Raw genomic sequence first — 16,116 nt, 5'->3', positions numbered from 1 at the left:
CCCCCCCCTTCCCTTTGAATTTTTATTATTTCTTATTCTGCTTAATGATTCCCTTCTCATATTCTTTCCATCTGTTTCAAGCAGCAAGCTGATAAGTCTGATGGTGAAGGCTCCATGTATGTTCTGCTTGCTTTTATGATTTTATTATCTCTTCTTGGTTGGTTAGAATATTTTCGTTTTGTATCTAATTTGAGATCTATTTTTGCATACACTATGTATGGAAAGAGTTTCTTGGATTCCAAAGAACACTAAGTTGTGACCGATTCTGTGCAGGGAGAGTATTTACCTGAAAACTTCGAAGAAAGGTCATCCTAGTAAATCAGAAGAAGAATCAGAATCTTCTTTGTATCCTTAGTTTCTTATTTACCATTAGATAGATTTTCCTGAGATAATTAATGTGCTAATATTTTTAGGCATTGCTTCACGTTATTTAGCTTCTTGTTCTTTGTTAGATCCGAGAGTTTCTTATTTACCATTAGATAGATTTTCCTGAGATAATTAATGTGCTAATATTTTTAGGCATTGCTTCACGTTATTTAGCTTCTTGTTCTTTGTTAGATCCGAGAGTTTATCCTTGAATTGTTTATAGAAGTCCAAGAGCAGGGGATGAAAAACCAAATAGGGTTGGGAGACTTCCTAACTACGGTTTTAGTTTTAGATGCAATGAGCGTGCTGAGAAAAGAAAAGAGGTCTGTTTTTGTATTCATTTCCTTGCACTCCCTTTTGTATTTTACCGGTCGTCTTCAACAATTTCTGTGTTCAAATTTTTATTTTTATATATGACTCGGGACAGTTCTATTCGAAACTGGAGGAAAAGATACAAGCTAAGGAAGTAGAAAAGAACACATTACAGGCAAAATCCAAGGTATCAACGTGTCTATTGTCACTTTAATTTGTTCAACATTTGACGCATGTTACGAGAAAGTCCTTCTGTTACAGGAAACTCAAGAAGCTGAGATTAAAATGCTCAGAAAGAGTTTGAACTTCAAAGCAACTCCCATGCCGAGCTTTTATCAGGAACCACCTCCTCCCAAAGTAGAGTTGAAAAAGGTAACATGTTGCATCTGAAAACGAGATTGAGTTTGGAATTTATTAATATCGGTTTCAAAATTTATTGATTCTCTCATGAACTTGTGGAGACAATTTCTCGTAATTTTGTTGCTTAGTCTGGATCGTAATCATGGCTCTCTTGAGGACACTTGCTTAATTTACCGCTGTCCTTTTATAAAATATATACTATAGTGTCGACACTGTAGGTCTTTTGCATGCTAGCCGATAGCTGTCAATCACCCTCCATATCATGTGTCCGAGGTTCTTGGCGTGACAGTCTTAGATGACGTCATTATAGTTTCGTGGCATTTCTAAAGTTTTCTTGTAGAATAGTGTTTTAGAAGCTCCATTGGCCATTTTGATCTTTTTAATCAATTCTCGAACCCCAATTTCTACCATCGATTTATTTAGTAAGTCTTTCTTCCTATTCTTATACCTATGAATTTCACTTACCCAAAAATGATAAGTTGGAAGAATCTTTTTGCTCTTCCAATATCAATAGGTTGATTGTTTTTCTCCTATATCTTCCAAAAGGAAAAAAAGATCTCTAAGAACTCTTTCTTGGGTTTGAAAGAGAATGCTTGGATTCTCCCAATAACTAGGGTTCGCGGTGGTGAAAGAACTAGATCAGAAAAAAGAGGGATTCCAGTCGTAGGCAAAGGGTAACAAATAGCTTACAGAAGCATAACTTTAACTCAACTAGCATAATTCAAGAGGTCAAAGGTTTGAATTCTCAGCTCCTATAACATAAACATATCTCAATTAGCATAATTCAAGACGTCGGAGTTTCGAATCTTCCACCCCTACCTATTCCCCTACCTATTATTATTGCTGAAATCAAAACACAATGTTGACAAATGGTTTTTGATGTAGATACCACCTACAAGAGCCAAGTCTCCCAAGCTTGGCCGAAAGAAGAGCCCAACCCCGGCAGAAATTTTAAGTAATGAAGGTGGTGATGTGCGATCAAATCGCTTAAGTCTCGACGAGAATGTGGGTCTGAATAATAACAATTCTAAGGGGGTCTCTCCTCCTGCCCGTCTAGACAAGCCGAAACGAAGGTCTCTTCCTAGACTGCCTTCTGAGAAAACTACAATACCTGGTGCCGCAACAAATGCAGGGAAGTCCTCAGCAACCAAGGTGAAAAGCGTTGAGAAGCCTCCTGCAGTATCTACAAATGGAAAGAAAGAAGAAAAACAGGCCTCAACTGAAGCAATAACAACAACAGAGAAGTCTGCGACAGACAATGAGGAAACTGCTCCATTGGATGCAACAAACAAAGAGGTCTCACTCAGCCAGGAGGAGAACGGAGGTGCAACACCGGAGCCGAGTGAAACAGAGAGCCAGACGGACGAAGAGCGGGAGATCGAAGAACAAGATCAGCATCATCAGAGCTCGGGGGAAGACGCTGCAGAGCTGAAACAGTCATCGAGCATTGTGGCGCCGTGATGGGGATGCCATTTTGAAAATGGGAAAAATGGTATGAGTCCTGAATGAATTATTTTGGCACTAAGAACTGAAGAGATTTGTCTTTGTGATTGTTATGTATTATGTATTATTATTATTATTGTTATTATTGTTATTATTATCATTATTACTATGTGTTCTGTCCATAAGCAGTAATTAGTGTTGTCCCTCACTTTGTGTGTGCTTCCTTCCATTAACGGTGTCTGGTTGCGTCACTAAAGGGATTTGCCATTTGTATGTAACTTTCCTTTTTCTTTTTCTTTTTCTTTTTCTTTTTCTTTTTTATTTTATCTAATTTATGTTTCTGCCTCTTTTTCATTATAAATAAATATTATTCCCAACTCTGAGAAACCTTTGCAAATCAACTTCTTTTCTAGTCTTGTTTAGCCAACATGATCTCTACTTGATGCCTTATCTTTTTATGGTGGTGACTTTAAATCTAGTCATTGCTTTTTTGTAATTTAATTGTATTTTAAAAAAAGTATATTTTTTAAAAAGAAAATACTCTGCACAAGGGATCTATCCTTATCTGTGGTTCAGAATTCCACGTGACAATGAAAGATGAAAGGACTGAACGCCATTTCAAGCAATTGTGATTTACGACCACACCTCGTCGTCTCCTTGGTATGCAAGGAATTGATGCCAAACGTGGCACAATATTAAGACGACACGTGGTACATTTTTTTAATTTTGAAAAGGCCAAATTTATTAATTTAAAAAAGTAAAAAACCCCGCCCATAATAAAATTTATCTAAAATTAGAGATGAATTAAAATAGGCACAATTTTCAAAATAAAAAAGTAATTCAACCGAAGTACACAGAAAAATGCAAAACGTACAACAAATAGGGCAGGTTCTGAAGCTTTTATTGCATGCAAGGTTACACGTGCAGTTCTCCCATGAGGGGGGGGAGGGGGCGAAAGAGGCACCTCAAACACTAAGGCTTGGCAATAAGTATTAAAAAAACAACCCAAAAGGGCTGTGATGGCCAAAGCCCATGGAACACTAGGCACCGTGGTTTTTGAACTGCCTAAAGCAACCACTATAATGACATTAAATATAAGCGTACCCTTTCAGAAACTTGACTCCTCCTAAAAGAACCAAAGAAGTAAACTGGGAAAAAGCATGGACCTATGACGTGGTATCGTCGAGGCAGGGCAAACCCAGGTGCCCGTTTGCAGTCGACTCGGGTCGGTATGTCATCAATTTATGAAAGAATGTCACACCTCCAGAGCTTCTCCACAAGCAGATCAACAGTGCTGCCGCTGATAGCATTACAGTGCTGGATGTTCAGACCCACAAGAGTCTCGCCCAATTTGATCAAGTCAGCCAGGCATTTATCCGATACAGATGAACAACCTGCAACCGAAAAGACTTGTAGACTCAGTTGCTTGGCACGGGCTAGAGATGCAATCCCTGAATCGGTGATCGAACACTTCGAGACATCGAGATCACTGAGTAATGGGCAGTTGTTTGCAATGGAAGTCAAGCAAGCATCGGTGATCTTACTACAGCCATCGAGATTAAGCATTTCGAGCGTCCAACCATAGCGCTCGATTATGGATGAAACCAACTTGTCAGTCAGGTTGACACAACCACTAACGTCCATCTTCACTAAACTCGACTGACAGTTTTGAAGCCAAGCTAGAAACCCACATTCGTCAATTCCAACAAGGCCACCAAAATCCACATTCTGCAGCTGGGGACACAGCTTGCCGAGTAAAGCAAGGTTTCTGTTGCCAAAACCACAGCAGTTGCGGACGGTCAACGACCGCAAGGAACCACTAGAGGCCGAGATAGGCAATTCTGAGTTCATTTCCTTAATTCCCAAGCAGTTTATGAGAGAAAGAGCTTTCAAACTTTTACGGCAGTTCAAAAGGATACCAAAGAACCCAAGTTGAGAAATCCTATGACACTCCTCTAATTGCAAGCACTCAAGCAACCTTACAGCTTTTGCAAAAGAGACCATGCCTTTATCAGATAAGAAAGAGCACTTTCTTAGAGACAAGTGCTTTAAATTTGGACAACCTTTTCCAATAGATTCGATCCCCATGTCCGTCACTCCATTGCAGGAGGAAATTGTGAGTGACTTCAAGTTTTGTAGTCCCTGACCATTGCCCATGACCCAGAACCCTTTCTCGCTAACATTTTTAAGATCGGTAAGGACAGCGTCGGTAACTGCCTTGCCATAGTGCCCAATAACAGCAAGAGACACATCAGAGACGTTCAAAGCTTGAAGCTTCACCTTGTTCATGACACATGTGTTCAGAGACAACAAACTTACAATTCCTTCATCTCCAACAAGTGGGCAATCTTTAATCATAATGGACTTGAGCTTGGGGCAGAACTGCCCAATAGCTCGCAGACTTGCATTTCCAATTTTGGCACAAGATTCTATTGAAATATCAGTCAACTTAGGGCAGCTCATAGCTATCTTAACCACAGCCATGTCAGAAATAGCAGGGCACTGACAGAGATCAAGTTTCTCCAACTGGTGAGAAACCTTGGCAATCTCACAGAGACCTTCATCTCCAATGGAAGACAGATTCCACAAAGAAAGAACCCTCAGAGATTGACACCGATGAGAAATTGCCCCGAGTCCAAGGTCGGTCACCCTGCTGACAAGATAATTTCCACGGATCACAAGCTTGCCTAACCCCCCTCGACTTGCAGTTCCAACAGAAATGGCAGCAAGTGTGAGATCTGTTGCCTTATTCCCTTCCAAGCTCCTTGACAGATATCCATCACTCTCAATCTCAATGTCTTCAATCTCCTTGGTGGCCATCTCATCCTCAGAAATCAAATCGTGGCAAGATATGTTGCTCATAAGCATAAGCCATCGTTTAGAAACGCCTGCACAGGCCCTCCGTTCTTTATCACCAGACAATCGTCTGAAAATCTCAAAGAGGCACTCATCTGGAAGAATTTCAATAGAGACATTTTCCTTTGATACAACCCCTTCTCCACCAGACTCAAAGGAAGAAGACATGCGAGACCTCTTGCGAGGGGGAAAATAGACATCAACGTGGTGAGGAAGGGACAAGAATAGACTTGAGTTCTTGGGATTTGGGTATATTGACCCTCCAGGGAAAAAATCTTCACGGCCTGAAATTTCAACAACAGGAAGTTAGAAACACCATCAACTTCACAATTAAAATCCGTAGACCATAATAGATGAAATGATTGACAATTTATCGTAAGAGAAAAGCAGGAAGTGATCTTTGCAAAACTAATGTCTGATCGTTTAATATTTATTATTGATGTGCTCTCTTGTTCTAATATTCAAATCTTAAAAGTAAATCAAATTAAACCTGGCCTGTATGGGGATCATAGATCAACAATATAACTATCATTTAACAGGTAAACGCCTTAAAGTATGATGTCTCTTTTCGAGAAAAAGATACAAACCGATGGATTCCAAAAATAACATCTGGCCTGTTCGAGACAATAAAACGGTCGATCAACCCCAAACCACAATCCTAAGACCACAAAACCACATCCATGCTCCCTCGTAATTCATACCAAAACATTACCCGCCACTTGGCGAAATCGAGAAACCGCATAACTAAACCAATAATTCAAATATTTCCCCTACAATCCATAATTTCATCCAAATAACACTCCACATCCACACAGAACAAAACACTTAAAACAAAAACTTTCAACGAGCTATCCTATCTGCCTCTCACAATCTACAGAAACTCCAATTCACAAGCTCAATGACACAGCAGGCAAAGCATACAAAATCATCCACTTACCGGAATAGGCGAAGAGCTTCGACATGAGTTTGGCTCAAAAACCCACAGGGGGTGGAATCTAAACGGATTCGCACTCAAAAACCCTCGAAAGAGAGCAAAAAGAAGAGAGAAAACGAAGATCAAGCACAACAGCAAGACGAATTCAGCCTGAGAATGTGAATTCATGAGATAAATCGTAGGCGAAGGAGATCGTTGGAACCCTACCAGATAGGGAAAAAAAAAAATCAAAGAAGAAAGAGGAAAGTGTGAGGAAAAATAGGAGGTCTGGAGCGGCCTGAAAGAAGGTTTTATCGTAAGTTGAAGAGAGTTTCGGTACATGCGCACACACCCAATAAAAACCCAAATGCAATGTATTTGTTCACAATGTGGGCTTTTCCTCGTAATATTCTCCCACCAAATTATAAAAAATAATTAAAATTAAAAAAGAATACCACAAACCCCAAACCAGCCTCTGTTTTTCTTTTCCTTTTTTTTTTTTTTTAAATATATTTTCTTTTATTTTCAAATTTTTAAATATATTTAATTTATAAATTTATCTCTATTAGCTCGAAATATTATTCTAATTAATACACTTCCAATATTTATTTAAACTATTTATTAGGATTTATGTACTTTTAAAACTATTTCAATCCTAATTCTAATATTTAAATTAATTAATTATGAGTTACAATAACAACCCGAGAAGTAACGGTGTCGTTTTGATGTTTTCATCGAAGAACGACTGTTTTAAAAAGAAATAATAAAGTAAATATTAAAATTAAATTAATATTTATGAGTTACCGTCTAAAGCTGTGTGCTTTACAAGTTGGCGAAGGTACATTGCACACAATTATGAACAGATCATCAAGTTGACAGTCAAAATTATGTTATCCATAATCATTATTTTTTTTTCTTTCTAATATTTAATGTTTATTTTTTAATTTTATGATTTACACAAATTAAAGTGGAAAATATTTATTAAGAGTCGATTGAAATATAAATTAAGAAAAAAAATAATTTATAAATTTTTTCTAATTTTATTTTTTTTTCATTACGAATATAAAATAATTTATAAGTTTTGGTCGTAACTACAAGTAAATAAAAAAAATAAATATGTCACGTTAGATTTAGAAATTTAGAACTTTTTATGTTTTTATTGTAAATTAATAATTAATGGAAATAAAAATAAATAAAAATTTAAAATAAAAACAATTAATACGATTTTTTAGGGGCAAAAAGGGAAAATATTATAGAATGGGCCCATTGGAGTTTTTCTTTTGGGCTATGGTGGCCAGCCCAAACTGGGGGATGTGCATGTCAATTGTCAAACCACAGATATATATATATATATATATATATATATAGTTTTTTAATATATCATTGCAAATATAAGTGAAAAATAATTTTTTTTTTATTATTTATACCTCTTTTTATCAACGTTGTAAAGCTCTGATTTAGCTATTTTTCGAGTTTCTCGTGTTGAAAAATGCTTGCTCGTGGCAGAGCATTTAGTAATGCTAACAACTATTTTAACCCTCAATCTATCAACGAGGGTCATCATTTTTTTTGGAGTAAACGATAATAAGTGTCTTATCCACTCGATGCAACAAGATACAAAAATTACACTTCAACCTTAAAAAAATCAAACTCCGATAGTCAATGGAAGGTCATTGACTAACCGAAATCCTACATTGCTCTCGAGGTTGATTAATTCAACCCCAAATAATAAATATCGAAATAAATTGTACAAAAAAAAAACAAAATTAGAAGGCCAAGATAAAATTTAAATACTAAGAAAGGGCAAAAATGGAATAAATAATATAAAGAAAATTTATCTGTAGATATAATAAGTATTATTAAAAATAAATAAATAAATGATGTTGGTTACTAGATAAGTTAAAAAGAGATTCAAGATTCAATTTTTCATTTTCGTATTTTAATTAAATTGGTGATATTTCTAAAATTAATAAATTATTGAGATTTAAATATTATAAAATTTATTAGATATAAAATTAAACTTATAAAGATTTATTGAATATTAGGGACTTAATTAATTAAAATAAGAGGAAAATGTTATTGATTTTAGAAAAATAATTAAAATGAGAAAAATCAATAATTTTTAGAAAAGTGTTGATTTTTTCCCCAAATTTAAGTAATTTTTATACAAAAATAGAAAATACTTGAAATAAAAAAAATAAATAAATAAAATGAGAAGAAAATGCTTAATTATTTTTTTGTTTGATAATTAATTAATAGCGAAACAGGCTCTTATTCAATTCAAACACTCCATCTTCCTCACTGGGATCATAAATGGCGCTTTATGATCTAAACCTGCAAATTTTCCTCTTCCCTTTCCCCATTCCCACAAAGCTCAGAAGTAAAATTTAATGAAACCTTCTTTTTGGATAGCAGACAGATTAGAAGTTTTGGGGGTTCCTTTTCGATCTGCCATTGGAGAGAGAGAAGAAAAGTTGCAGAAATGGGAGAGAGATTTGAAATGAGCGGAATCTCATTAAATTTTGGTTGTTAAGAAGCTGCGACTGTGGATCTTTCATGGTGAGCAGGTGAAAGTTTTTAATGGCCAACCCCATTTAAAAAGTACTATTGTGTTGTTGTTGTTGTTCTTCTTCTTCTCTATCAAATAATTTTCAATTTCCACCGACAATTCTATATAAATGGCTGAAATTATTACTCTCTGTACGTTTTTCAACTCTCTCACCTGTTTTTTTTTGTTTTTTTTTTTTTTTTAATTTCTCTATCTCTCTCTTGTTGAAGGCTCTGAAATTCTCTGTGTTTCTCTCTCTAGAGTTATGGTTTATTCAAGGAAGTTCAGAGGAGTCAGGCAGCGGCAGTGGGGCTCTTGGGTGTCAGAAATCCGCCACCCGTTGCTGTAAATTCACTCTTACATTACGTTGGTTGTTCTTTTGCTATAAATATATGCGCCATTGGTTGGGTTTATTGGTTCGATTGTCCTCTGTTTCCTCCATTTTCTGTCTGTTGCCCATAACCTGTTTGATGATTTGCCTGAAAGAAACTGGTCTCCTTTGGTGGCATATGTTTTTGAAAACTCGTATACTGCATTATTGTCGTTATGTTTGTGATCAATTTATTGTGTTTATTGGTTAAAAATGCTGTGAAAACCCCCTTTTTTTTGGTGCCCATAAGGTGTTTGTTGATATGCCTGAAAGAATCTGGGTGGCCATGGCATGCATATTTCTGTAGATTTGTGAACTACAATTTCCTCTGCTGTAAATGTATGCATTGATTGTGTGTGTTGGTTCAGAAAAAAAGCTCTGAAAAATGGAAACCCACCATTGTTGTGCCGTAAACAAAGAAGCTAGCCGGCTATGGCCATTGACCACGCTCATTTCTGCTATACATTACACCTTGAGCCCACATTCTTATACGTTTCATGTGTTAATTTCTTTGTAGGAAGAGAAGGGTGTGGCTGGGGACATTCGACACAGCAGAGGATGCAGCACGAGCGTATGATCAAGCAGCCATCTTAATGAATGGCCAAAACGCCAAGACCAATTTCCCTGCATCAAAAGACCAATCTGCAGAAGCCAGCCATGGCCATGGGCACGGATCTTCTCCAATGACCCCAAAAGCACTCTCAGAGCTACTCAGCACAAAGCTCAGAAAGTGCTGCAAGAACCCATCTCCTTCCTTGACATGCCTGCGGCTCGACAGTGACAACGCCCACATCGGTGTCTGGCAGAAGCGCGCAGGCACACGAGCCACTTCCAATTGGGTCATGAGGATTGAGCTAGGGAAGAAGGAGATCCCGTCCCCATTGCCATCGCCCGAATCGACGAGCCAGGAAGCCGATGGCCATCGGAACGGAATCGATGAAGAAGACAGAATTGCAATGCAAATGATTGAAGAGTTACTCAATTGGAACTGCCCTCTTCCTTCAATTTCAAGCTAAGTACAAGATCTCAACTCTAAAAATAAAGTAACAATAGTAATAAAACCCCATAAGATCAAAACAAATAGGCTAATTATGTGTATATATATATATATATATATCTGTTGTGCTTACTGTTTATGGGACTTTGGGAAGCTCAAAATCTGTATAAAGGGAGAGCTTTTATAAATATTGTCTGTTTTTTTTTTTGTCGATTTTAATCATATATATATATATATAGAAATGAATAAAGTTCGCATATAAATGATAATTTATGTCTTATCTATTAAATTATAGCTCATATAAATTTTGAAGTTTTTTGGGTTAATTTTAGATGTATTATAACTATTTTCCTTATCCATTTTTTACCTTTATTTAATCAAATAAATTAGGTTTGTTGTGAATAAATTTTTAAATATTGTTGATAATATTTACTTGATCAACATATTTTTGTTTTTTTTTTTTTTTTTAATAATATTTTGGTCCTAATATATATATTTTTTATTTGTAATTATTCCATCCTTATATTTTGATTAGATAAATAATTTAAAGCTGTAGGTGAGAGAATTTGGCCAAGGGACCAAAATATATGTACAAGTCAAAGTTTTGAAACAAAAAATGTATTAAAATGTACATATGATATGACTAAACAATACATTTGGGGAAGACTTAATAAAAATGCTACTTAATTTGTTGACCATTCATAATCATATTATTTAAAGTATGATTGATTTTATCGTTGCTTGTTTCAAAAATGGATACTAAGAGAACGACCCTATTGTGTTATTAATTATAGACGTTGATCCAATGCGAAGAGTCTTAGTTGACTCAAACTTCCTAAACGAGACTATCATTATGATATCGAGCTAATCTTGATAATCAAGTTGAAAAAAGGATCAAGAATATGGATTCGACACTTGATAGCCCTGACATTCTCCTGCACCTCCTAGACATGATTTCGTTACCTACTCCTTGCTTTTCAAGAGTGGAGTCTATCTCCGCGGACTAACACGAGTCATTCCAACATAGAATTGCTTTAAGCAAACCACGTTTGACTAAAAAAATTATATAATTGAGCCACCGAAAAACAAGTTCGATCATCCTATTCTCCGGGATCACTCTTGTTCGAGTATAATCCTGATTCATTCATATATCCCTCATTTTATTCGGGTGTCATAAGTATTAACATTTTCAATTTTATTATAATATTTTATGGTAGATGGAAACCTTAGGAATTTAGTTGGAAAATGATCAATGATTTGTTTGTCGCAATTTATGCTCCCACATGACATGCAATTAATTATTGGCGTAGCTAATTGGTCCAATAAAATAGCTTCAACCCATTTATAATAGGATCATGTTAATATACGAAAAAAGCTCAATTCTTATCTCCAAATTTATATGAATTTATACCTTAAAGTTTTTAATTTTTTTAAAACCATATTTGAAGAGAGAATTTATTGGAAGGTTAAAATTGTAATTTTATTATTATTTAAAATTAATATTACAAACATTTGATGTGCAATTTTGACCATAAAGAATATATGATTAAAATATTAATTTATTTTTAAATTGTACTAGAGAATTATAAACAAAATAATTATATTAGACCTTGAATATATATATATATATATATATATATATATATAATCAAAATTGAATTGGAACCACAAGATTTAAAGGGGAATGGATGGCTGAAGACGTTCCTTTGGTCTTACAAATGTTGAGGAAATTTGTGGGGTGATTTTTTTAGTTTATTATTCTTTTTTAAAAATATAATTATTTTAAAATATTCATTTTTAATATAATTTTTATTAAAAGATATAAACAAATCCTAATAAATATCTATATTTCTAATAGAAATTTGAATATTACACGTCTTTAATTAAATATTTTTTTAATATAACGTACGTGTATATATTTATCTAACAAAAAAAAAATATATTTATATTAGATGAGAAATAAAAATGAGAAATATAATATTGTCCCGACTAGATTATCTTTAGTTGACATGAAAAATTAATTTATATAAAATATATAATATTATTATAACATTTTTTTTTTTTTTTGAAATTGTTTAATTTCAATAATATTTAAGAAAAAAAGAAAAGAAAAAGAAAAAGAACAGTCAAAGTCATAGTCCGGATTATACTGACCTCGACGTGGATACGCTATTATAATTCTCGGATCGGATTCCACTATATCTGTTTCCATACGAGCCCTAATTGCGGACTTGAGGGAAAAAGGGGGAAAAAGGCGCGAGCGAAAATCTGGGATTGTAAGATTTGTTCCCAGGCGTCGAGTAGAGAGATTTTTTCCTTCAGAAATTCCGATCGAAGAGTTGAAGCAGGCGGCGAAAGATTAGGCATGTTGCTGGCTGTGCTGATCGCCAACTCTGTCGGCAACATTCTCGTTGAACGGTACTATTTTCTTTTCCCTTACGCCGTGTGGCTTGATCGATTGAACCTTTTTTTTTGTAGTTTTGTTTGTCGACTGCTTTTATTATTGTATGAAATGTGCGGTTAGCTTCAGATTTACTCCAATTAGAGTTGGAATTGGCTTGAGAATAATTTAGTTTTTAGGAGTGAAACAATGCTGCATAACGCGGATTGCAGTGTCTGGCATACTCTAATTTCATGCGATTGAACGGTCGATCGTGATTTTTATTTGTTTATTAGGTTCCATGGAGTTCCGGCAGAGGAGCGATTGCATTGGCGATCCTTTCTAGTGAAGCTAGGAGCAGATAATCTCAAAGGTGCAAAAAATGAAGAGCTCTTTGTTGCTTCACACAAGTGAGTGAAATCTTCCAATCATTTCTTTAGAAGCAATTCTGAATACCTCGCAGTGATGCATTATACTTGAAACTTAGCTTCATCCCTCAGTATTTTGATCTCATAAAATATAAGGACCCGACCGTAACATTTTCATACGCGCAAGGGAAATGGACGAAGTTTCTTTGCGCGATTATTGTTATAGTGTATTACTGTTGTGATTCTTATGAAGCCAATACACAATAATATATAAGGTGCCGCCTTGACGTTAGTTTTTGCATGTTTAATACTCCATTATTGGATTACTGCAACATATGAATCCTTGATCCTTAAATCAGGAATAAAGGAAGTATATTTAATGTTTTAAAGTAAACTAACCAAAAATTGCATTGATTTTGAGTTGTTGAAAGGGTTTCCTGAAACTAAAATTTCCTTATATTTTAAACAGTTGAGAGAATGAAAGAAACTAGGGACAAGCTGATTTGAATGATGAAGTCTTTGGTATTCAAGTGACAGCGTCTATATAAACCAAATGTAGTAAGGATTTGCCCATTCTTTGAAGAAGTCGTTGAACATGATTCGGTACCCTTGAATCAATTATTATTCCTGCGTAACATAAATCAATTGGGACAGAATCTGGCAACTTCCTCGCTTAATGTATAATGTCAATGGTGTCCACTCTGCCAATCATTGGCTTCACAAATAACAGACTCTTTGTTAAGTTCCATCTATTTTAAAAGCCTCTTGGTTATCAAACCTTGGAATTGCCTCCAACCTACAAAGTAAGGTCTTGAAGATGGATTAAAACCTTTGAACATTGATTGAAGAGAAATCTGTTCTACCACTTTTCTATCACTTTAATGTCAATAATAAAGTTTCACCCCTGCCTGGGATATTTTGAACTTAAAAAAGATCCAACATTTTACTTCCAGTTAATTTGTTATGGTCTGAGTATTCATTTATTTAATTGTCCTTCCAAGATCTACTTTTCATCCTTCTTCCACCTAAGAGGGAGGTAGTAAGCTACACCTTTGTTTCTTGTCCAAAAAAACAAAGTAGCGAGCTACATCTACAAACCTCTAAGGGCTTCTTGAACTACCGTTAGAGTGTTTGGAAGTTGCCAAAGGCATCTTTCCATGAGTACTTTGGATGAAATTATGCCACAACGAGCTAGTTTTTTTTTGTTCTAATTTTTTTTTTTTTAATGTGAAACCATGCTTTCGTCGAGAAGTATGAAAGAATAACAGTGAAATAGCTTCTTCTGCAATCACTAGTACTAAAGTAACAAGGGTTGCGTTCTTAGCTCAAATGGTCACCTAATAATGATAAATGTTTTTACTGCTAAATAAAATACATCCCTATAAATATTTGGACATTCACTTCGATAATTCCATTTTCCCCCCTTAATCATCAATAGACTGCCCTGCTTATAAGGGAATCTTAAATAACAAGGTTAGCCAGTGGCTTGAATAAAAGTAAATCTTCCCCCTTTATAATGATGAAAGCATTACTCGTACATTAGATCAATCAGTCCCCGTCTATTTTGTGGCACTACTCAATGGATTGTTTTACTGTAGCTGGTTTTACCTGTTCAATTTATCAAAGTTTATCTTTTTGTAACAGGTCTGTATATATTGTTTACACCGTGCTTGGTGATGTTGCAGTTTATGTTGTTGGGAAGGACGAATATGATGAATTAGCTTGTAAGAAAATGACAATTCTTCCATTTTCTTTGGACTCATTCCCAACCTCCCAAGCGGGGTTTTTTCTTTTAAAAAAATCTTTTGTTTTACCTGATCCTTGTGTTATGTTTCCTCTGTATTAATTTCATTTTCACTTCTTCAAGTGGCAGAAGTGATCTTTGTAGTAACGTCATCGATAAAGGATGCCTGTGGCAAAGCTCCAACTGAGCGCTCGTTTCTTGATAAATATGGAAAGATTTGTTTGTGTCTTGATGAAATTGTCTGGACGGTATGCCCTTTCTGTTTCCCTCACTCAGAATCTTTCTCGTAGGTTTTGTGAGGCTCAAGGCTCATAATCGAGCCAGATACAGTGATAAACATTTTAAGCATTTGGACCTTTAATTCAAGAAATTTGCAATTTTCAAGGAGGAAAGATTTTTACACACGGTCTTCCTATTCTAAAAAAACAGAAAATGCTTTGCAAAATGTCTCTCTGAACAGAAATTTATGGGCATCTCATAATCGCGAAGAATATAAAAAATATTACATATCGACTGCGCCTGTGCTATTTTAGATCTTACTGATCTGTTTTGATGTTTGTGAAGGGCATCTTGGAGAACACGGAGAAAGACAGGATCAAGAGGCTGATAAGGTTAAAGCCTCCCAATGAGTTTTGATTAATGAAACGGCTGCATCAACTAATGCCAACATTCGTTTCAGCTCTGTGGAATAATCATCTTGATTGATAAGTTTACTCTACTACCCTATTCTATTTGGCTTTCATATTATCTTTATCGGACTCGTTCGGTTTTTAAGTTAGAACTCAAAGCTGTGATGAATTGGAGAAATTGTTTGGATCAAGATTTTAAAGCAGACTACATTTGCATGTTCGTTCTCCTAGAATGCAGTGGGATTATGAAGTGAATTCGTAGTTGAGAACTTAAGAGTTGTGCTTGAAGTAGCATTTTTTTACTTCTTTTATGGTAAAAAAATATTATCTCTTCCCTCTGCACCCTGGGTAATTATTTATATATATATATATGTATATTTTCTATCGGGCAACTCCATTTTAAACTGGCTAATAACTCGGCCAATGACTCGAGTTATTGTAGTTAATCTAAATATTCTATGACTATCGTCTATTTAAAATTTCGTATTCCTTTCTTAGCAACTAAATTAAGTTGGGTTAAATAGTTGTTTTCGTCCGTTTGTTTGAGGTACTTGTAAGTTGGTCCGACCTAGTGGTCGTTAGAGCCGATGAAAAAAGTAGAGGGGTTTTTTTTAATTTAAGTTTGGAAGCTTCCCCATCGTGATTTAGAATTATTGTCAATTTTAATTGATTTCGAGACTACATTTAATTTCGACTTAAAACGATGTGACAGTGACTAAGGACGAGGACGAGGAGGGATTTGGATTTGAAATCCTCACTACCACACGATTTGATGTGCTCGTCAATCTATTCAAGTGCGTCCTTCCTTTTTTTTTTTTTTTTTTTTTCCC

The 16,116-nt window shown here is 35.2% G+C and overlaps 5 protein-coding genes across 10 annotated transcripts in view; 4 read left to right on the top strand and 1 right to left on the bottom strand.

The window, feature by feature from the left end:
• The window catches only part of LOC111476626 (protein WVD2-like 5), a 5,504-nt gene extending 2,725 nt beyond the window's left edge, over positions 1–2,779 (top strand). The window contains exons 4-9 of the mRNA XM_023120388.1: positions 85–116; positions 274–345; positions 590–689; positions 794–865; positions 940–1,050; positions 1,924–2,779. Coding sequence (XP_022976156.1) covers positions 85–116; positions 274–345; positions 590–689; positions 794–865; positions 940–1,050; positions 1,924–2,499 — 963 coding nt within the window. The 3' untranslated portion in view covers positions 2,500–2,779. The remainder of the gene's footprint in view (positions 1–84; positions 117–273; positions 346–589; positions 690–793; positions 866–939; positions 1,051–1,923) is intronic.
• A 573-nt stretch (positions 2,780–3,352) lies between these two features.
• LOC111476613 (EIN3-binding F-box protein 1-like) lies at positions 3,353–6,545 on the bottom strand. Its single transcript, XM_023120364.1, has 2 exons — positions 6,275–6,545; positions 3,353–5,621 (listed from the first exon to the last, which is right to left on the bottom strand). Exons 1-2 carry the CDS (start codon positions 6,297–6,299, stop codon positions 3,724–3,726), a joined length of 1,923 nt encoding a protein of 640 aa, XP_022976132.1. The 5' UTR covers positions 6,300–6,545; the 3' UTR covers positions 3,353–3,723.
• A 1,990-nt stretch (positions 6,546–8,535) lies between these two features.
• LOC111476664 (ethylene-responsive transcription factor SHINE 2) lies at positions 8,536–10,384 on the top strand. 6 transcript variants are annotated; one of them, XM_023120433.1, is made up of 3 exons: positions 8,537–8,817; positions 9,060–9,143; positions 9,686–10,383. In XM_023120433.1, the coding sequence occupies exons 1-3, from the start codon at positions 8,807–8,809 to the stop codon at positions 10,182–10,184; spliced, it is 594 nt and encodes a 197-aa protein (XP_022976201.1). In that variant the 5' UTR covers positions 8,537–8,806; the 3' UTR covers positions 10,185–10,383. The 6 variants fall into 6 exon arrangements, with proteins under 6 accessions (XP_022976206.1, XP_022976201.1, XP_022976204.1 ...); XM_023120436.1 differs by having other exon boundaries at positions 8,538–8,809; XM_023120435.1 differs by having other exon boundaries at positions 8,538–8,809; positions 9,029–9,143.
• A 2,014-nt stretch (positions 10,385–12,398) lies between these two features.
• Positions 12,399–15,600, top strand: LOC111476670. Its single transcript, XM_023120446.1, has 5 exons — positions 12,399–12,583; positions 12,842–12,955; positions 14,558–14,637; positions 14,781–14,905; positions 15,222–15,600. Exons 1-5 carry the CDS (start codon positions 12,531–12,533, stop codon positions 15,291–15,293), a joined length of 444 nt encoding a protein of 147 aa, XP_022976214.1. The 5' UTR covers positions 12,399–12,530; the 3' UTR covers positions 15,294–15,600.
• Positions 15,601–15,795: 195 nt separating this feature from the next.
• Positions 15,796–16,116, top strand: part of LOC111476643 (probable carboxylesterase 17) — a 1,742-nt gene continuing 1,421 nt past the window's right edge. Inside the window, exon 1 of the mRNA XM_023120411.1 lies at positions 15,796–16,080. Within this exon, the coding sequence (XP_022976179.1) occupies positions 16,059–16,080 (22 nt within the window). The 5' untranslated portion in view covers positions 15,796–16,058. The remainder of the gene's footprint in view (positions 16,081–16,116) is intronic.

This window comes from Cucurbita maxima, unplaced genomic scaffold (genome assembly GCF_002738345.1).
Source record: "Cucurbita maxima cultivar Rimu unplaced genomic scaffold, Cmax_1.0 Cma_Scf00003, whole genome shotgun sequence".
In the NCBI taxonomy this organism is placed as follows: domain Eukaryota; kingdom Viridiplantae; phylum Streptophyta; class Magnoliopsida; order Cucurbitales; family Cucurbitaceae; genus Cucurbita; species Cucurbita maxima.
This window is presented reverse-complemented; position numbering and strand designations above follow the sequence as displayed.

Coding starts and splice junctions, on each gene's coding strand:
- LOC111476664 (XM_023120433.1), top strand. Junction 9,144..9,685: donor GAAATCCGCCACCCGTTGCT/GTAAATTCACTC, acceptor ATTTCTTTGTAG/GAAGAGAAGGGTGTGGCTGG.
- LOC111476613 (XM_023120364.1), bottom strand. CDS start 6,299: ATGTCGAAGCTCTTCGCCTATTCCG. Junction 5,622..6,274: donor GAAGCTCTTCGCCTATTCCG/GTAAGTGGATGA, acceptor TTGAAATTTCAG/GCCGTGAAGATTTTTTCCCT.
- LOC111476670 (XM_023120446.1), top strand. CDS start 12,531: ATGTTGCTGGCTGTGCTGATCGCCAACTCTGTCGGCAACATTCTCGTT. Junction 12,584..12,841: donor GGCAACATTCTCGTTGAACG/GTACTATTTTCT, acceptor TTTGTTTATTAG/GTTCCATGGAGTTCCGGCAG. Junction 12,956..14,557: donor CTCTTTGTTGCTTCACACAA/GTGAGTGAAATC, acceptor TTTTTGTAACAG/GTCTGTATATATTGTTTACA.